The sequence below is a fragment of the Euprymna scolopes genome, chromosome 22 (genome assembly GCF_053919585.1).
Source record: "Euprymna scolopes isolate OS-2025 chromosome 22, ASM5391958v1, whole genome shotgun sequence".
Classification (NCBI taxonomy): domain Eukaryota; kingdom Metazoa; phylum Mollusca; class Cephalopoda; order Sepiida; family Sepiolidae; genus Euprymna; species Euprymna scolopes.
The window spans coordinates 20,365,978-20,385,710 of record NC_136503.1 but is presented as its reverse complement, the minus strand read 5'-3'; the positions used below and the strand labels follow the sequence as shown (position 1 = coordinate 20,385,710).

The following is a 19,733-nucleotide window of genomic DNA, read 5'->3' as shown; positions in this document are numbered from 1 at the left end:
CAGGGTTATTTATTATTATAGATAGCAAACTGAAAAAAATGGTGAAGAAATAAATATATAACAATTAAATGTTACCAAAGGCAAGGTAAGTTATTCTTCTAACTGCCTGGATAATTTTTTGTTTTAATTTATTTTAAAGCGTGTTTTTAAGCTTGAAATTAGTGCCGAGTTGCTAAGTTACAATGAAAACAAAATGGCTGACATGAGAGGTTCATCAGAGAAGACTTGACAATCGCCTAAAACTCGAAAATGAAGCAAAATACCGATAGATCTCTACCCAATAACTGCCACAGTGACAACTACTGGGCAGGTTTTTATTAGTATTTTGTTTCATTTTATATTTTTGAGCAATTATCGAGACTCCAAAGATGTGAATCTCTTCTTTTTTTTTAAACAGGAGTTACCATTTATCAAGACCTGGAAGCCACTTGAGGATGAGGGTTAATGAGTAAACGGTAGTCAATAGGACAATATCGTAGTAATCGTTAGTAGTGGAAATTTGGTAAATTGGATTACTGAACAGAATGGCTAATCAAGAACTTGTTTATGTTGGACTTGAAGACGACCAAATTGTAGTTAGCTGGAAAACAGGAAAACAGAACAAAGTTCCACAGGCGTGCAGTGCTAAGAGAAAAGCTTTGTTCATAGAATCCACGTTTAGGTTTAGGCACAGATAAAAAGTGGCGGAAATTATTGATAGTGGTTTCAATTCGATGAGTGTTTTTTGTGAAAGTTTGGCAAGGAAGGACCATAGATTGAAGCTCAGACGAGCTGTCAGCTATTTTTCTGTTTCGATACTGCTTGTTTTTCGAATTGAATAAAAGCTTTAAAATAAGTAAATGGCACATGCGGAAGCGGTACCCCTTCTGTAATTTTTTTAGTTGCATTTTTTCAGCAGATTATTATCGAACTGTCACTAATCTACCATATTATTAAAAAATATAAAAAAAAAATTCAATATTTAACATTTTTAAGGGGTGCTCGGTTTCTAATACAACGTTCTAGTAAATCGTTCCCCTATTTTGGGAACATCGAGTTTTTTTTCGGGCGAATTTAGTCTGTTTACACCTTTTGTCCAGATTTCGAATTTAGATGAAAAAGTCGATGCTTCTAAAATGGGGGATCGATTTATTAGAACATTGTATTAGAAACAGAGCACCCTTTAAAAAATGTTAAGTATTGAATTAATTTTTTTTTTTTTATATCTGGTAGAATAATGACCCGTAAAAAAGTGAAAAAAAAAAGACGAAATAAAAAAATTACAGTGGGGGTACCGCTTCAATACGTGTGCCCTAAAAACTTATCAAGCTAGGTAGAAGAGTAACTTATCTTGCTTTTGGTAACATTTATCTGTTATATACTTATTTGGCGCTTCTACACTATCAGAACGAAAGTTTTTAGTCGATAAATAGAATTTTCACATAATAAAAAAAAAATGGTTTCTACTGATTTTTTTTTTTTTTTGTCAATTCTAATAAATTACAATATTAGCTTCCAAATTATGCAGTCGAAATTACTTGAATGTTACTGAATTATTAAAAAAAAAACTTTAATCGTGTTAGCAGGTGAAAAATTGCGGCCATTTTGTTTAAATCGAAACGGAAAATTACTTCCCTTTTGAACTCTCTTGTATCTTACATAAGCAAATACGATTGTTTTCTTCAAATTCTATTTTCTTTAATAAATAATTTTCTACCTTATTGATTTTCGTAATTTTTGGAAATAATCATCTTTAAAATGCGAAGAATACGTAGATACTTTTGTTTTTATGTGAAATTACGATTTTCGAAATTTCGTTCTGGTAATGTAAAAGCGCCACTTGTTTTTTGTTTTTTTGTTTTTTTGTTTTTTTTTCACTACTTTTTGTTTTGCTGTCTATAGTAAAAACGTAGGCCCCAAAGAATACAGTGCATAATACAACTTTTTATATCTCGATAACTACTTATTTCTTCAAAATTTCAATGCGATTTCCGTATAGTAAATCTTTATAGTAACTTTTAGAAGTCGTCATTTAAAAGAAAATTGTGGAGGTGGACTTAATCTAAAAAAAAGATACCAAAACTTGTTTTAAATGCCCTATGCCATGCCGGTTAATCAATAAGAAACAAGCCATTTCAAAACGGCTCAAAGCACGGCCTCATATTTACGAAGGTCACGCTCATACTCTGTTGGCTTTGGTGGCGCAGGCAACACATGAGCGAGGCTGGGGAGAATTTATTTTTGTGTGTCGGTGTCATGTGACACCGGTAATCACATGTTTTCTCTTCCGTAATGTTTGATAAAAACAAAGAAACCCATTGTTTTGTTACTCGCATTCAAAGAGCGCCCGAAGCGGCTCCGGCTTAGTTTGTGTTTTTATCTTACCGCAACCGCAATAAGTCAAAATAAAGTCTCACAAGCAATTATTATAAGATAGAGTTTTCTTTAAAATTAAAGTTATAAAAATTGCAAAAGGAGTCACCATGTCTTTTTTGACGGGTCTTCGCAATAATTGTTATTTGATGTTTGTGATTGTCGCAATTTGTATTGTTTTATTTCCAACTGTCGTGAAATCGGACACGCCGGCAAATTGTCATTACGACGACATCGTTGGCACGTGGAATTTTTACATCGGTCCCGTAAGTAAAACTCAATAATTTTTATTTTTATTTTTATATCTGTGCATACTGCATATTACTTTAAAAATAAAACAAAAACATTTATTGATTTATTCGGGCACTTTGCAATATAGACAACAAAACGAAAAACTGATTAAATAAAAACAAGGTTGCTTAAGATAGATGCCATTCAGGCGGAATAAAAAAAAGGAGGCATTACTTTTGGAACACTTCTCATATAATTGTTTTAGTGCTTGTTAAGAGTTGTTTTTGTTTTTGAATGATACACTGCTAGCGACACCTATTATGAATGTTTGGAATATAAGATCAGCAAGGGGCAGACAATCGACTTTCCACGCTATAGAAAAAAAAAACTTGGAAAATTAAGACATAAGTTTTTGAGGATGTTGAAAGCGAAAATAACGTTTAAAATTCCAGCTAACGAGTAGTTTCCAAGATATGAAGAAATGTTAGTTTAAAGAAAGTGGGGGATCACTTTTCTATAATAATTTAACGAATAATGATCACCCACTTTATGGCCACCACTAGTGTAAAACTTGAATTTACGTCGCTGAAAAACACATTTGCCGAATTTTTGTTGGAGGAGTGTCAACATGTGGGTGCTCAATTTACGTAAAATTCTTCATATCTTGGAAACTACTCGTTTGCTGGAATTTTAAACGTTATTTTTGTTTTTAACATCCTCAAAAACTTATGTCTTAATTTTCCAAGTTTTTTTTTCTATAGCGTGGAAAGTCGATTGTCTGCCCCTTGCTGATCTTATATTCCAAACATTCCCAATAGGTGTCGCTAGCAGTGTATCATTCAAAAACAAGATGGCGTGAAGTTTTTCTTCGATAAAATGTCTGATAATATTTGATTCTCTTCAATAAAAAAAACTACTTGATCGATTTACGTGATTTTTGGAATATGACATCTTCATGCAGTGACAAGTACGTACATTATAAAGATTTTTTTCAGATTTTTATAGTAAAAAAGATTACTTGTGGACCATTTATCTAAATAATTTTCAGTAATTCATGGACCATGTTGAAGTAATAACGTCGACGACTTATAAAGTTACAGAAAGTTTTGTTTCTTTCAAGGGAAGGTGTCAACATTACCCAAAACGTTTTATTTAAAAAAAAAGAAAAAAGAAAAAAAAAAAAGGTAAATTTTCAGATTAGGTCCACCGCCACAATTTTCTTTTAACTGACACCTTATATCCGTTTTCGACTATGCTGAATACGAAAATCGCATTGAAAGTTTGCAGAAATAAGTAGTTATCGAGATATAAAAAGTTGTATTATGCATTGTATTCTTTGGCGGCCATCTTTTTACGCGCGCGCCGTAAACAAATCTACTAATCTATGACTGACACTGCACGCGCGTAAAAAAGATGGCCGCCAAAGAATACAATGCATAATACAACTTTTATATCTCCATAACTAATTATTTCTGCAAAATTTAAATGCGATTTTCGTATTCAGCATAGTCGAAAACCTATAAAAGGTGTCATTTAAAAGAAAATTGTGGAGGTGGACCTAATCTAAAAAAAATACCCCCCCAAAAAAAAAGAAACGAATTAAAACACTTAAAGCTGCGACTTCCGTGTCGAAATTACAAACATATCCAAAAATTACGAAAAACGATAAGGTAGAAAGTTAAATATTAACGAAAATAGATTCCTAAACTATGAGTTACTTCAGAGTGGCCTTTTTAAAACCAAATTTCGCGAACTTAGCTTTTTTTAAAAAGCAGTTTGGCCTTTAAAAATTGTATTTGACCCATTTTTATTGATTTTACTTTAAATTTATATGCAAAACTAATCCTCAGCGCTAAATTCTGAAAAAGAAAAAGAAAAAAAATTGTAACACTTAATCGCCTAAAAGAAGAAAAAAAGAATTTTATTTTGGGGAGGAGTGGAAGCTGATGCTACTCGTTTACAGATTTATCAACAATTATTTAAATATAACAGTTTTGTCAGAAATTGCATGACTTGAAATGCGAACTTTCATTGGTTGATAAGAATTTTAGGTCATGTTTTTGAAGTATTGAAATTAATGTTTTAACTCGGCGAATAAAAAAACAAAAAACAAATCCGTCGCTCGTGCTAACGCATACAAAAAATAGCGTAAAGCAATCTGCTCTAGATTTTTTTTTTTTTTTTACATGGTGGTCACCACTTATCAAGGCCCGAAAGCCACTCGGGGATAAGGGTTATTGCGTGTACAGTAATCAATGGAAATGGGATAGTAGATTTGATAAAGTGTCTTACTTAAGGAGGCGGTTCGATGAATAATTTTTTTTTTTTTTCACGGCCCTGTATGTATATAGATTTCTATATATCAAAAAAAATAAAAAAAATAGTCCTGGACAAGACGTTAAACTGTATCCATTTTATTTGTATTAACACTTTGTCTTTAACCTACTAAATACTTTTGCTGAAATTAAAAAAAAAAAAAAAAAAAGTGTCCACCGCGCACGTTCAGCAGTCCCGTTTTGGTGTGGCGATCTAGGAGCTGATGTTTCATGCCTGGTGTGATGGTTAATTAGTAAAAGTTCAAAGTCTTTATTGGTGAATTCCGTACCGTTGTCAGAGCGAATACACTTGACTTCACCGTAGGGAGCCATATCGGCTAGATATTTTTTAGTTGCTAGCAGGGTATCAGATTTGTTCTTTAAAAAGTAAACCATTATTAAACCTGAATGGTCATCTACGAAATTCAACACATATCTATAATGTTCTCTGGCCATCGGTTCCACGGGACTGTTCAAGTCACAATGCACCATTGATAGGATTTTTTGGCCTTTTTGTCTGGTATCTTGCTTTGATAGTTTGTCATTTTCCCTTGCGTACAGACGTCGCAGTTGAAGTTTTTTGAGGTTTGTATTTTCATTCCATCAACTACAGTCGGCAACTTTTTGATATCAGGAATATTGCAGTGTCCAAGCATTTTATGCCATGTCTGTAGATCATGGCAGGCGGTTTTCTATGGGACTATGCTATTTAAATAATATAGTCTTCCATTTTCTTTAATGTGGAATGCAGTTCCATTTGGGTATACCAGTTTTGATTTATTGGGGCTAAAGTTTATATTTGCACCTTGTTTTGTGGCAGCTTGTACAGAAAATATATTTTGTTTAAATTTTGGGATTAGAAGAGCGTTTTCTAGAATACAGAAACACAGTTCACCTTTATTGTTCTTTAGTGAGATTTTCGCATTGCCTCTTTTCAAAACGATATCATTGACTCGACTCCCGTCAGCTAGTTCTACAAAATGATTTTGTGGCTTAAAGTTGGGATCAAAATTGATAAAATCAGATTCCTTTGTAATCACATGTGCCGTGGCCCCACAATCGACAAGAAAATTATTATTGTTTGTTGAAGCATTAAACGTACACGAGAATAAAAATATATGTTCGCTAACAGAGCTCTCGACATTTTATATGGAGTCGCCTTTTTGAATCTTGTATCTACATTGGAAACTCTTGTGATTAGGTCGTCCACAATTATAAAAAATAATTTTTGTACTTTTCTTAGGAGAAAAATTGTTTTCCGCAAAGTTGCGGGTTTTATTCATGGGTATAATTTAATTTTGGTGTTTTTATGTGTGTATTTTTAAATTTCATGATATTTGTGGATTTTTGTTCTGTGATCATTTTTTCAGTTTCTTCGTAACTTCTGAGTGCTACCTTGAATTGGCTAAGAGTCATGGGTTTTTCTTCTGGGTTATCACGGTACTAAATGGCTTGAAATCACTCGGTAATCCCTTAAGGACCATGAAAATTAGCAGACTGTCACTTATAACTTCACCAGACATTTTTAAAGAATTTGCAGTCGTTTCGGCTCTTATAATCAGTAATAGTTTCGGCTTCCATTCGTTTTAGAGAGGTCAGTTCAGTGTATAAAGAAATAATTTTGGGTTTTCCTTTCGATAAATACTGCTCTCTCAATATGTTTAATGCTTTGCAGCCATCGTCCAGGGCTTCTCTCATTACCAGTGATAGACACTGTATTAATTCCGCAAAGACAGTTGCGTTCTTTTCAATGAAGTCGGGGTTGTTTCTGTTTTCAGGTTGTGTTTGAAGTACTTTGTGTAGTTTTTGGATTCGTAGATATCCTAGAAATTTAACTTGCCACAATTCGAATTTTGATTCAGATCCATCGAAATAAAGACGCACACTGGGCGCATAACCTCTTGAAGTGTAAGCTGTCAGTCAGCTATCTTTACCTAAGTTTTAATTTCTAGTTAAAAGAATTTTTCATGAATAGAATCAGCATTTTTAAAAATTATTTTTTTAGTTGTATATATTGTATTTACTCTTTGAAGTTAAGGAGGGTTAAAAAAATTGGTGACACCTAGATGGTGACGTAGGCAAAAAAAAAAAAAAAAAAGACACTGCGATTTCGACCCTCACTAATAAAACTGCTCTGAGTGACTAGTTGGTAATTTTTTGTTCCTTTTCTTTTTTATTTTGCTCCTCCAATTTATTTGGATGCATCATAGTTAAATGTTTTAACATGTTGATTGTGGTCATGTTAGATGGTTTTATTCCTCGCGATATTTTAATTTGACAGACTTTGCAAATGGCTTTCAACTCATCATCTTCATCAACTTCAAAAAGTTTCCATGGAAGACTTTTTTTGGACTTTGGCGTTGTGCATTCTATCCCAACCATTATCAATGGACCAGAAGTCATCTAGTCAGCGTCAGACAGGGCCAAACTATTTGCAAAGAACTTTGCAGCTAATTCTACCCTATGCGACGAAGGCCATCAACTCCCCATATTTCCTCCTACAACACAGAACAAGCTAGGTAACATACAAATATCCGTGCATGAGGTCGCCAAGCTAATCAAGAACCTAGATTCTAGTAAGGCAACTGGCCCTGATGGCATCCCAATTATAGTGTTAAAAAAGCTTCAACCAGAACTTGCTCCCATACTTACGAAACTATTTAAGCGCTGCCTTAAGGAGAAGTGCTTTCCGACCCCCTGGAAGACCTCATCAGTTTGCCCTGTATTTAAGAATTCAGGTGATAAGTCCTCTCCCTCTCAGTACAGACCAATAAGTCTCCTGTGTGTTATGAGTAAGTTGCTGGAATCCATATTAAATAGAGAAATAGTCAACCACCTCAGCAGGAATAACCTTCTTAGTGACACACAATATGGTTTCCGCTCTGCAAGATCTACCGCAGATGTGCTGACGGTTATATCCCACAGGATTAGTGAATCTCTTGACAAAGGCTTCCTTTCTAGGGCAATTGCTCTTGACATATCAAAGGCCTTCGACAAGGTATGGCATAAGGGTCTACTTCACAAGATTTCCAGCTATGGTATAACTGGAAATGTGTTCTCTATCATTAAATCATTTCTCTCTGATAGGCTCATAAGAGTAGTGGTAGATGGACAAAAATCGGAGGCCTGCAATATAAATGCTAGGGTCCCTCAGGGGTCAATCCTGGGCCCAACTCTCTTCCTGATCTACATCAATGACCTCCCTAAACACACACTTAAATCATTCGTTGACATCTATGCTGATGACACGACCATCTACGGCAACACATCAAAGGCTGTAAATGACAAAGTTCTCTCGGATTCTCTCTCCACTGATCTCGAGCGCGTGGTTCAGTGGGGGAAGATGTGGCTGGTTACCTTTAATGCATCCAAAACCAAACTCCTATCCTTACATCATCAACGCTCTGATCCCCAGCTGGCATCAATTGTGATGGATGGCTCTCGTCTGGGTGAGGCCCCGTGTTTTGACAAGCTTCTGGGTTTGACCTTTACTCCTGATCTGAAATGGAACACGTACATCAAGTCTGTTGCCAAGGTCGCTGGAAAGATGGTGGGATCCTTCTACCGCTCCAGAAGATATCTCACTACTGATGCAATTCTCTATCTATATAAAAGCCAAGTATGTCCAAGGATGAAATACTGTTGCCATATCTGGGCAGGAGCTGCCAAAAACAGCCTATCATGCCTTGACAGAGTACAAAATAGTCTTCATGGTTTAGTGGGGGATGCTCTTTTCTCTACCCTGCAACTTCTCTCCCACAGAAGAGACGTTGCGAGCCTTTCCTTGTTTGATCATTATTTTCATGGCAGGTGCTCGTCTGAACTCCAATCCCTGGTCCCCCCTCGCCAATCTTTCACGAAAAACACCCGTCTAGCTGAATCCACTGTCAAAAATTTTCCCCACTCTTTATCTGTGCCTAAATCAAAACATAGATTCCATGAACAAAGCTTCTTTCTTAGAACTGCATGCCTGTGGAACTCTGTTCCGTCGTCCTGCTTCCCACCTGACTACAACTTGGATGTGTTCAAGTCCAATGTTAACAAATTCCTAATGAACCGCCCCCCTAATTAAACACTTCATCAAATCTCCACACTAACGTAATGTACTTGCAATAACCCTTATCCCTGAGTGGCTTCCGGGCCTTGATAAGTGGTGATCACTGTGTAAAAAAAAAAAAAAAGCCATGTTTAGTTTCAGAAACGTTTCAGATGGTTTGTTGTTCTAAACAAGTCTTGAGAGGTGACTGGTTTGCAGTAGACAGAACAGTTTCCGATGGTTCGTTGTTACACACAAGTCCTGAGAGGTGACTTGTTTGCAGTAGACAGTTCCACTGAGCAAAAATTCTTACAGTGTCGGGATGGAAAAAAACATGTGAAATTGCTCCAGAAAAGGTTTAATATTTATGAAGCAATTCTGGTTTCTGATTGTTTGGTAGCAGAACGTGAATTAATTCGATTCGTCAGTTCCTAGGCGTGCACTTCTAAGAAAGAGGCTTTGTTCATGGAATCTATGTTTGGATTTAGGCACAGATAAAGAATGGGGAAAATTAATGGCAGTCGTTTCAGCTAGACAGGCGTTTATCGTGAAAGATTGGCAAGAGGGGACCAGAGATTGGAACTCAGACGAGCACTTGCCATGAAAATAACGATAAAACAAAGACAGGCTTGCAACATCTCTTCTGTGGGAGAGAGGTTGCAGGGAAGAGAAAAGGGCATCCCCCACTAAGCCACAAAGTCTATTTTGTACTCTGTCAAGGCAGGATAGGCTGTTTTTAGAAGCTCCAGCCCAGATGTGGCAGCAGTACTCCATCTTTGGACGTATTTGGCTTTTATACAGATAGAGAATGCATCAGTAGTGAGATATCTTCTGGAGCGGTAGAAGGATCCCACCATTTTCCCAGCGGCCCAGGCAACAGACTTGATATACGTGTTCCATTTCAGATCAGGAGTATAGGTCAAACCTAGGAGCTTGTCAAAACATGAAGCCTCCCCAAGACGAGAGCCAACTATTTCAATTGATGCTAGATGAGGAACAGAGCGTTGATGATGTAAAGTTAGGAGCTTGGTTTTAGATGCATTAAAAGTAACCAGCTATCTCTTCCCCCACTGGACCAAGCGCTCAAGATCAGAGGAGAGGGAATCAGAGAAAGCTTTGTCATTTACAGCCTTTGACGTGTTGCCGTAAATGGTCGTGTCATCAGCATAGATGTCAACGAATGATTTAAGTATGTGTTTTGGGAGATCATTGATGTAGATCAGGAAGAGAGTTGGGCCCAGGATGGACCTCTGGGGGACTCCAGCATTAATACTGTGGGCCTCTGATTTCTGCCCATCAACCACTACTCTTATGAACCTATTGGAGAGAAATGATTTAATGATTGAGAAAGCATTTCCAGTTATACCGTAGCTGGAAATCTTGTGAAGTAGGCCCTTATGCCAAACCTTATTGAAAGCCTTTGATATGTCAAGAGCAATTGCCCTAGAAAGGAAGCCTTTGTTGAGAGATTCACTAATCCTATAGGATATAACTGTTAGCACATCAGCTGTAGATCTAGCAGAACGGAAACCATATTGCATGTCACTAAGGAGGTTATTTCTGCTGAGGTGGTTGACTGCTTCTTTATTTAATATCGATTCCAGTAACTTACTCATGACACACAAGAGACTTATTGGTCTGTACTGAGAAGGAGATGACTTATCACCTGAGTTCTTAAATACAGAGCATACTGACGAGGTTTTCTAGGGTGTTGGAAAGCACTTCTCCTTAAGGCAACACTTAAACAGTTTTGTAAGTATGGGGGCAAGTTCTGGTTGAAGCTTTTTCAGCACTATAATTGGAATGCCATCTGGGCCAGTTGCTTTACTGGAATCAAGGTTCTTGATTAGTTTGACGACCTCATGCACAGATATTTATATGTTGGATAGTATGTTGTATGTTGTAGGAGGAAATACGGGGAGTTAATGGCCTTCGTCGCATAGGGTAGAATTAGCTGTAAAGTTCTTTGCAAATAGTTTGGCCTTGTCTGATGCTGACAAGATGACCTCAGGTCCATTGATGATAGTTGGGATAGAACGCACGCTTCTGTTCAGGATCCTGTTTGCTATTTGCCAAAACTGGTGGGAACCAAGCCGTTGCTCAGCTACTTTGGATTTGACGGGCTGAGCATATAACTCTCTTGCATTTTTTATTACTCTTTTACAGTGGTTGCTGGCATTCCTGAAAGCAGCTTTAGTCTCAGTACATCTATTACATTGGTAGCTATGGAAAAAGTGATTTCTGTGCGCAATGGCAGCAGCACATTCTGGGGAGAACCATGGCTGGCTGTTAGGTTTTTGTTGGAAATTTTTGGATAGTATGAATTGGTCTATGCCTACAATTAACCATTCGGTCAGGTCTGATACTATAGAGGACTCATCCTTTTTAAACATGGAATGCAGAGGTAGATCAGATATGAATGTATGGAAGCTATCCCAGTCAGCCATAGAGTATCGATATACAGTATGGTGGAGAGGTACATCTGTAGACTTATTATATTTCATTTTTATCTTAACTGATACAACGGAGTGGTCGGAGGATCCCAGAGGAGATAGAACGGCACATGAGCATAGCTCCGGGGGAAGTGGAGAGAAAAAGGTCTAGAAGGCTTGCATACTGACCAGTAGTATCGGGCACACTGGTGGGTTTGTGGACAATCTGAGTGAGATCATAGGCAATGGCAAAATCATGACAGAACCTCCCCTCATCATCTGTCTTATTTGAGTGGGTCAGCCATTCCATATTATGGACATTGAAGTCACCGCAAATGTGAATATTAGCCGAAGGATGAGCAGACAGGATGAGGTCAATTTTCTCAGATATACTCTTAAAGACAGTAACCCCGCTGTTGTGGGGGCGATAGAGGGTAAATATGAATGCAGTGGTGTAAGCAAGTGCAACCCGGAAGCACATATAAGGTAAATTAGGGTCTTCTTTGGAGATATCTCTACCACACAGAAAGCCATCTTTAATGTTTGCTTATATTCCATGTCCATGGCGATCTTGAGGGTCAGATTTAGATGTTAAGTTAGAGCAGGGGTGGGCAAACTACGACCCGAGCGCCTGATGCGGGGGGGGGGGAAGGAATTCATACGGGGGGGGGGGGCATCCAAGTACTGAATATTGAATTGTGGTTTTCTCATTGACGTGCAGACTGCCAGACACATGTATGGCAGATCCTTGCAAAAAATGACAATTTGGAGATGAAAAAGTACCTTCGTTAACAATCTAACTAAATTTATGAAGAAAGAAAAAGAAAACGAAGAAACCTTACAAATTACGCACTAAAAATGTCTGTTTTATGGGGACTGGTAAGTTCACACTTGGTTCCCAGCTAGGCTGCCAGGGGTAGCTTTGTTTTTGATTTGCTGAGCCCGAAACCTTTGCCTGGCCGAAAACAAGCAATAAATTATTTTAATATACTAAAAATATTCTGGTGACCATAAAATCTGGCGCTTGTAATCTGGGGTACCGTCGACCGATCGGTCAAGTCTTAGCGAACTCTCTCTCCCATCGCCGACACTAAATTTTTCATATGATATTTAGAAATTCCAAAAAAAGGACATCCTATAAATTCCTGTTGCCATTGCCAAGCATTTGAGTAAGTTAAAATATTGACTAATTGTTTTGTTTACATCTGTAATTATGCTAATTTTTACAAAAATTTAGTAAATTTAAATTCGCATTATGTAATTTCGTAAGTCAAAATTTTTAGAATGTCAATAAGAGGCTTTTATACGAATTCAAGCAAAATATTTAAAAAAAAAAATTTAATCAATGTTGTCCCGTTTTGTCAAATATTTTGTTTAGTATTTACTTGTTCAAAATATCTTGATTGAAGTAATATCTAAAATTTTAAATTTTGCAAGATGCCTACATGTATATAGTCAATTTTGTACATTTAGTACTGATTAAAATAAATTAACTGATTCATAAAATATTTATTAAAAAACACTTTTAATCTTGTTTTCCATTTTTCTATAAATGACCAAAAATTAATTCACATATATGCAAAATGTTTATAAAAGGTAACATTCTGTGGGTGTTTAAAAAATTGCAAAAAATCGAATCTTCGATTTGTTTCATGCTGTTTCTAATTTTTTTGTTATGTTTTCGATAACTATATTTTGAAGTACCTATTTTACTTCTTTTTTAATATTTTCGTAAATTGTATCAACATTATGATACATCTGGATAAGCACCCTATGTTTTTGGTTGTCACAAAAATAGAACAGAACTTCTAATTTTGTTTCGGTTCACTGATTTTTTGTTAAAAACTACGAATGCGTGAAATAAGTCAATTTTAATAGAAAAACAAATTCAGCGAAAAAATAATTTATCGAAAAAAAGCTATATAAAACCCAATAATTTAAAATTAATGGCTTCATTTCCCGTTAATTTAGCAAATATCAATAATTTAAAATAAATTTATAAATTCCATTTTCATATTAATAATAATAATAAAAAAATTATTATTTCCGTTAAAATTAAAAAATTTTACTTTTTTTTCGTTTAAAAAAAATGGGTTTGTATGACTGTACACATAGATTCGAAAAAGTTGTTAAAAAAAAACAAATATATAACAAATAAATGTTATCAAAGGCAAGATAAGTTACTTTTCTACCGAACTGGATATGCTTTTAGTGTTTTTATTTAATATAACATGTTTATTCACCCCCCTCCACCCTCCCAAAAAAACGGTGTTTACCAATGTATTGGAAAATTAAAAATGGCGCCCGACTCTCTCTTTGACACGGTGGGTTTTTAACAGTATTTTGTCTAGTTTTTTATTTTTTACTTCTTTTACCAAACTTACTGTGTCAAAGAGAGTCGGGCGCTATCTTTAATTTTCCAATACATCGGTAAACACTGTGTTTTTTGAGCTGAATAAACATTTTACATTAAATAAAAACACTAAAAACATATCCAGTTCGGTAGAAAAGTAACTTATCTTGCATTTATTTGTTATATATTTTTTTTGTTTTTTGACAACTTTTTCGAATCTGTGTACAGTAATACAAACCCAAAAAATGTTCGTTTCCTATAATTTGTTGTTTATAATTCTTGTTTCTGAAAATAAAATCACAACAGTTGTTTATTCAAAACATTGTATTTTAGTTATCTGTGAATAAATTCAAACATTGATTGATATTTATTAGTTACTTATTACTAGTGCATGAGCTGGCCTGGGCGTGGCTTATCACTCGCTCGGATTTCTCCGTAAAATGACGTCACATGCTGCCATCTGACGGAGAAAATGGACGAGGGGTGGGGGTGGGGGGCTTACAGAGAGAGCAAACGCGAAAAAATAAATGGCCGACAGGGGGGGGGGGGCTAGCAGCGCCAAATACAAGTTTCCAGAATATTTCAACATGAAACTGCTTGAAAAATTAATTATAGCATTTTCTTTAATTACTATAAAATTAATATAGTGGTAAAATTATTTAAAAAAAAAGAAAACAGAAGCCAAATTTGAAGCCAAATTAAAAAATAAAGAAGGCCAAACCATTTCAAAAAAGGTCAAATTCACGAAATTAGCCATTAAAAGAATAATAAATGGTAACATTATCAATAAAAGTTACTTTCCAACTTATCTGCATCATTCGTTGATATTTTTAAGTAGTTTTAAGTGCTTTTTATTTCATATCGAATGTTAGAGCGGTTTCGGCTAACCTTGCGAAGTTCTGAAATGCCATAAAACATACCCTGTTTTTTTTTTTTTTTTAATAATTACTACTTTTTTAAATAGAAAAATCAATGATGCAGGTAAGTTGCAAAGTAATTTTTATTGTCAAATAATAACAGAAAAACTTACCGTAATTATTTTTCACATGCATGGGAGTCAAATAGAAGAAAACTTGTAATGTTTTCAAGGAAAAAAGCTAAACAAAAAAAAATCGACGACTGGGGGGGGGGCTAGCAGCAGCAGCGCCAAATACAAGTTTCCAGAATATTTCAACACGCAACTGCTTGAAAAATTAATTAACAGATAACACCGACCACTCTAATTTGTTTTTTTTTTATAGATAATTTGAGGTCGCTGACAACGAATCTGATAGTCAAACTTGGGGCAAATTTACCGTTTGCATGGTATTTGCCACTGAACCCACGAACTACTTTTGACCATTTTGCAGCTTCCGTTTATGCTACGCTGTAGCATAAACGACGGCATCACCAAGCAAACTACGTTGGGGGGGGGGGAATTTTTTTTTCCAGGACATAGCGAGCGAGCAGGGGGGGGGGGGAATGTGATGTTGGGGCGCGTAGTTTGCTTAGCGTAGCATAAACGGAAGCTGCAAAATGGTCAAAAGTAGTTCATGGGTTCAGGGGTAAATACCATGCAAACGGCAGCGTAGCATAAACGGAAGCACTTAAAACTACTTAAAAATACCAACGAATGATGCAGATAAGTTGGAAAGTAACTTTTATTGATAATGTTACCATTTATTATTCTTTTAATGGCTAATTTCGTGAATTTGACCTTTTTTGAAATGGTTTGGCTTCTGTTTTCTTTTTTTTTTTTTAAGTAATTTTACCACTATATTAATTTTATAGTAATTAAAGAAAATGCTATAATTAATTTTTTCAAGCAGTTTCATGTTGAAATATTCTGGAAACTTGTATTTGGCGCTGCTAGCCCCCCCCCCCTGTCGGCCATTTATTTTTTCGCGTTTTCTCTCTCTGTAAGCCCCCCACCCCTCGTCCATTTTCTCCGTCAGATGGCAGCATGTGACGTTATTTTACGGAGAAATCCGAGCGAGTGATAAGCCACGCCCAGGCCAGCTCATGCACTAGTACCTTATTTTCTTATTTTCGTTTGATTTCTTGGTCGCGTGTTCAATTAGAAAAGTATTTTTAGCACCGGAACGAAATTAGAAGTTATAGTAAATTATAGTTTACACAAGTCTGACGTCACGCAATCATGCTTTTTTTTTCACATTGTTTTGGTAGTCCCTAAAGTTCCGTTCAATTTTTGTGATAACAGAAAAACATAGCGTGCTTATTTACCAACATTAGCTTTCTTCAGAAAAGATATTTGCCATATTTATTTTATAACTGCATTTTACCAAACGTGTTAATGTCTTTGAAATGTCAAAAATAGAATGAAAGTTTCGCAAAATCGTGAAGAAATCGTAATTACCACTGTTTACAATAAATGGTAAATGCGCAGTTTTACTCCACCGTCAACAAATCCTTTAAAAATGCCAATTTTTAGGGTTTTTGGGGGTGCTGAAAACGAAAATAATGTTTCAATTTCTGGCAAACGAGTAGTTTTCAAGTTCTAAAGAAATATTGATTTTAAAAAGTGGGGTATCATTTTTCTGTAATAATTTAATGTAAAATGAGCACCCGCTTTATGATCACCTTTTATTGGGGGGCACCATTTTAAAGTTTATTTTCATCCTCGAAAAATCGGTACTCCTTGGGCGTTTAGTTCCATAGTGTCCCGGCCTAAATATGACTTGTATGTCCTATATGTTTTCTCATGAAACCGGTAGGTGGGGGGGGGGGCATTTATATATTTTTCCTGCATAGAAATAAATTTCAAGCTATTATTTTTTAAGAATAAAAAAGGAAAAAAATAGACATTTTAAAAACAAATTTCTATTTTTCTGATGCTGGAAATATAAAAAGACTACATTCGCGAAATATAGCCCCCAAAATGTCGATTACCCGACCTTTACTTCACTTTTTACTTCAAATATGGCCGCTTCTACGATAGATAAAATCTACCTCATAAGAAATTGTTTTTTGGCTATGAAAAAAAAACAAAAATCTACTTGATCAAATTAATTGAAATTTTTTGTATGAGAACTATTGTCATCGGAAAAAATTAGGAATCGTTCCAACACTATTCTAAAGCTAAAGTTTTTTTTTCTTATTTAAGTGAATATGCACAGCCTGTATGTGGCATTTAACTGTAAAAAATTGGGAAATGGGCGCCCATTGCATTTTCGGTCCAAGGGCCCGTAATACTGTCAGCCCACCCCTGTTTGTATCCTTTCTCACTCACTATTTTTTTCCATTTTATTTCAGTACAGCTTTTATTATCTTGCAAACTTTACCCAAAATGACCGATTCGAAGCCATCTAAAAAGCGAAAAATTGAAGACGAATGCAAAGTGTTTAACAAAGAGTGGACTGTCAGGTATTTCTTTACTGATGTCGGAGTTAAAGCTGTTTGATTTGTCATGATACAGTTGCTGTTTTCAAAGAATACAATTTGAAATGGCACTTTCAAACCAAGCATACCAACTTTGGAAGCAATTTATCAAAGCAAAAACTGCAAAGGAAAGCAACTGATCTGATAAAAAGTTTGAGTCAACAGCAAACTATGCTTAAAAAAACTTCATCTTTACAAAGGAATGCGACAAAGGCAAGTTTTGTATTGGCAAATAAAATTGCAAAACAAAATAAGTCATTTGCAGAAGCAGAATTTATTAAAGATTGCATGGTTAATGCTGTTAATGTAGTATGTCCTGAAGTTATATCAAAAGTAGAAGCTATACCTCTGTCAAGAAGAATGATTGTTCGTCACATAGATGCAATTGCAATGGATATTCAAGAACAAGCGTTAACAGCCAGTGTTAGTTTTCAGTGGTTTTCTATTGCTTTAGATGAGAGCACTGACATTCAGGATACAGCTCAGGTCCTAATTTACATCAGAGGAATTACAGAAGAATTGCTATCCATGGAGTCCTTCAAAGACAGTCACTGGAAAAGATTTATATAATAGTGTCATTAACAGTCTAATCAGGTCTAGGTTAAGCCTGGATAAACTGGCAAGTATTACAACTGATGGTGCTCCTTATCTCATAGGCAAACACTGTGGCCTTGTGACCTTGATGAATAAAAAATCAAAGAAGATTTTCCATCGCACAGTGTGTTGTCTTTTCACTGCATCATACATCAAGAAAGCCTCTGTAAATCATCTTTGAAACTCAAACATGTTATGGATCCAGTAGTGCATGTAGTGAACTTAATAAGAGCACGGGGACTGAAACACAGGCAGTTCCAATGCTTCTTGGAAGATATCGAGGCAGATTTTACTGATGTGCTGTATCACACAAATATCCGATGGTTAAATATGGGGAAAGTACTGAAGAGAATGTGGGACGTTAAAACAGAGTTTGTCATGATTTTTAATATGAAAGAAATTCCTTGTGACTTTTTAAAAGAAATGGAGTGTGACGAATGGGTTTGTGATTTTGCATTTGCTGTAGACATATTGCAAAAGCTGAATGAGTTAAATACAAAACTACAACGCAAAGGTGTATTTGCTCATGAATTGTATGTGGAAGTGAAAGCGTTTCAATTGAAATTTAAACTTTTTGCCAAGCAGCTTAAAGAGCAAAACTTTGTTCATTTTCCTCTGTTGAAAATACGAGCTGTTACACAAGCATTATCAGACAAATACAGTTCCCAGTTGATGGCTCTAAAAGAGGAATTTATCAGAAGATTTGCTGATTTCAAGGCAATTGAAGGACATTTTGATTTGCTCAGTTCACCTTTTGCATGTGACGTTGAAATAGCTGCCGAAGAACTACAGGTAGATCTTATTGATTTGCAAGCCGACAACTCTTTAAAAAGGCTCTTTGAAAATAAACCACTAGTCGAATTTTATGCATCTCTGCACCCAGAAAAGTTTAAAAATCTGAAAAATTTTGCTAGGAAGATGTTTGTGTTATTTGCTTCAACTTACATATGTGAGCAAACTTTCTCCATATTGAAAATTAACAAGTCAAAGAACAGGTCACTTCTCACAGACTTAAATCTTCAGTCAGTGTTAAGAATCAGTACAAGCAACTTGACACCAAATTTCAACAAACTGGTAAATGATTGCAGTCAGTTGCATCATTCTCGCTGAGTCTTTTTGATCCTTCTATTGCTCAGTTGCTGAGTTATTTTGTTTTTCAAATAAATATGTTTCATGTCAAGTTACTGCTTTAAAAAATCAATACAAACGTTTTCCTCTTTAAATTGAGTTACTTTGTTTTTAAATAAATATACGTCATGTGAAGTTTCTTCTTTAATATAGAAATTCATTTTTGTCCTTTGAGTTACTTTATATGTGTATCTTTTAAAGATTTTATTCTAAAATATTAATTAATAAGATATATTTTTCATTTCTTTAAATAGAGTTACTTAAAAATTGCTTTTATTCTTAAAACAAGGTTATTTTATTTTTCAAATGTGTTTTATGTGAAGTTCCTACTGAAAAATACATACATCAGGTAGGTGTCCCACTGGTCAACAGGGTGGGTCCTGTCGTCATCATACAACTGTTTGAAATTCTGAGGATGTTGCTGGATATAGGAGGAGGGAGAATTGCCAGAGAGGGTCCCAAGACACGAATGGATGAGGAAAGAAGAGTACTGTGGGAATGCTTTGTAAGAAGTGGAAGTACCAAATCTGGTGGATATATCCGAAAAGTGAAGAAAGAATGGGATTCGAGAGGAGGAGAAGCTAGAATTGTCGCAAGTTTGGTATGAAAGAACTGAGAGAGTGGAAGTGCAGAAGAGAAATGTAAGCGATGATGGGAGGCGGACAACTGAGAAAGTATGGAATCCTATGAGAAACAGTTTGAAGGATCTAAGGCAGATGAGATCATTGACTCTGAGACAATGGAGCCAGTGAAAGGAGCAGATGTATGGAGAAGTGGTGATGAAGTTCGAACTTTGACTTCTGTAGAAAAAGAAGTACTTCAGAAGTTAAGAGAAGTTCTTCTTAAAGACGATATCATAGAGATTCCAAGTATGAAGAGTAGTGATAGGTGGAAGGTGAAAAACGAGGTAAAAA

General features: G+C 35.6%; 1 protein-coding gene across 1 annotated transcript in view; it reads left to right on the top strand.

Annotated features, from left to right (window-relative positions):
* Positions 1 to 2,160: 2,160 nt before the first annotated feature.
* The window catches only part of LOC145243913 (dipeptidyl peptidase 1-like), a 98,318-nt gene continuing 80,745 nt past the window's right edge, over positions 2,161 to 19,733 (top strand). Inside the window, exon 1 of the mRNA XM_080107025.1 lies at positions 2,161 to 2,618. Coding sequence (XP_079963151.1) covers positions 2,463 to 2,618 — 156 coding nt within the window. The 5' untranslated portion in view covers positions 2,161 to 2,462. The remainder of the gene's footprint in view (positions 2,619 to 19,733) is intronic.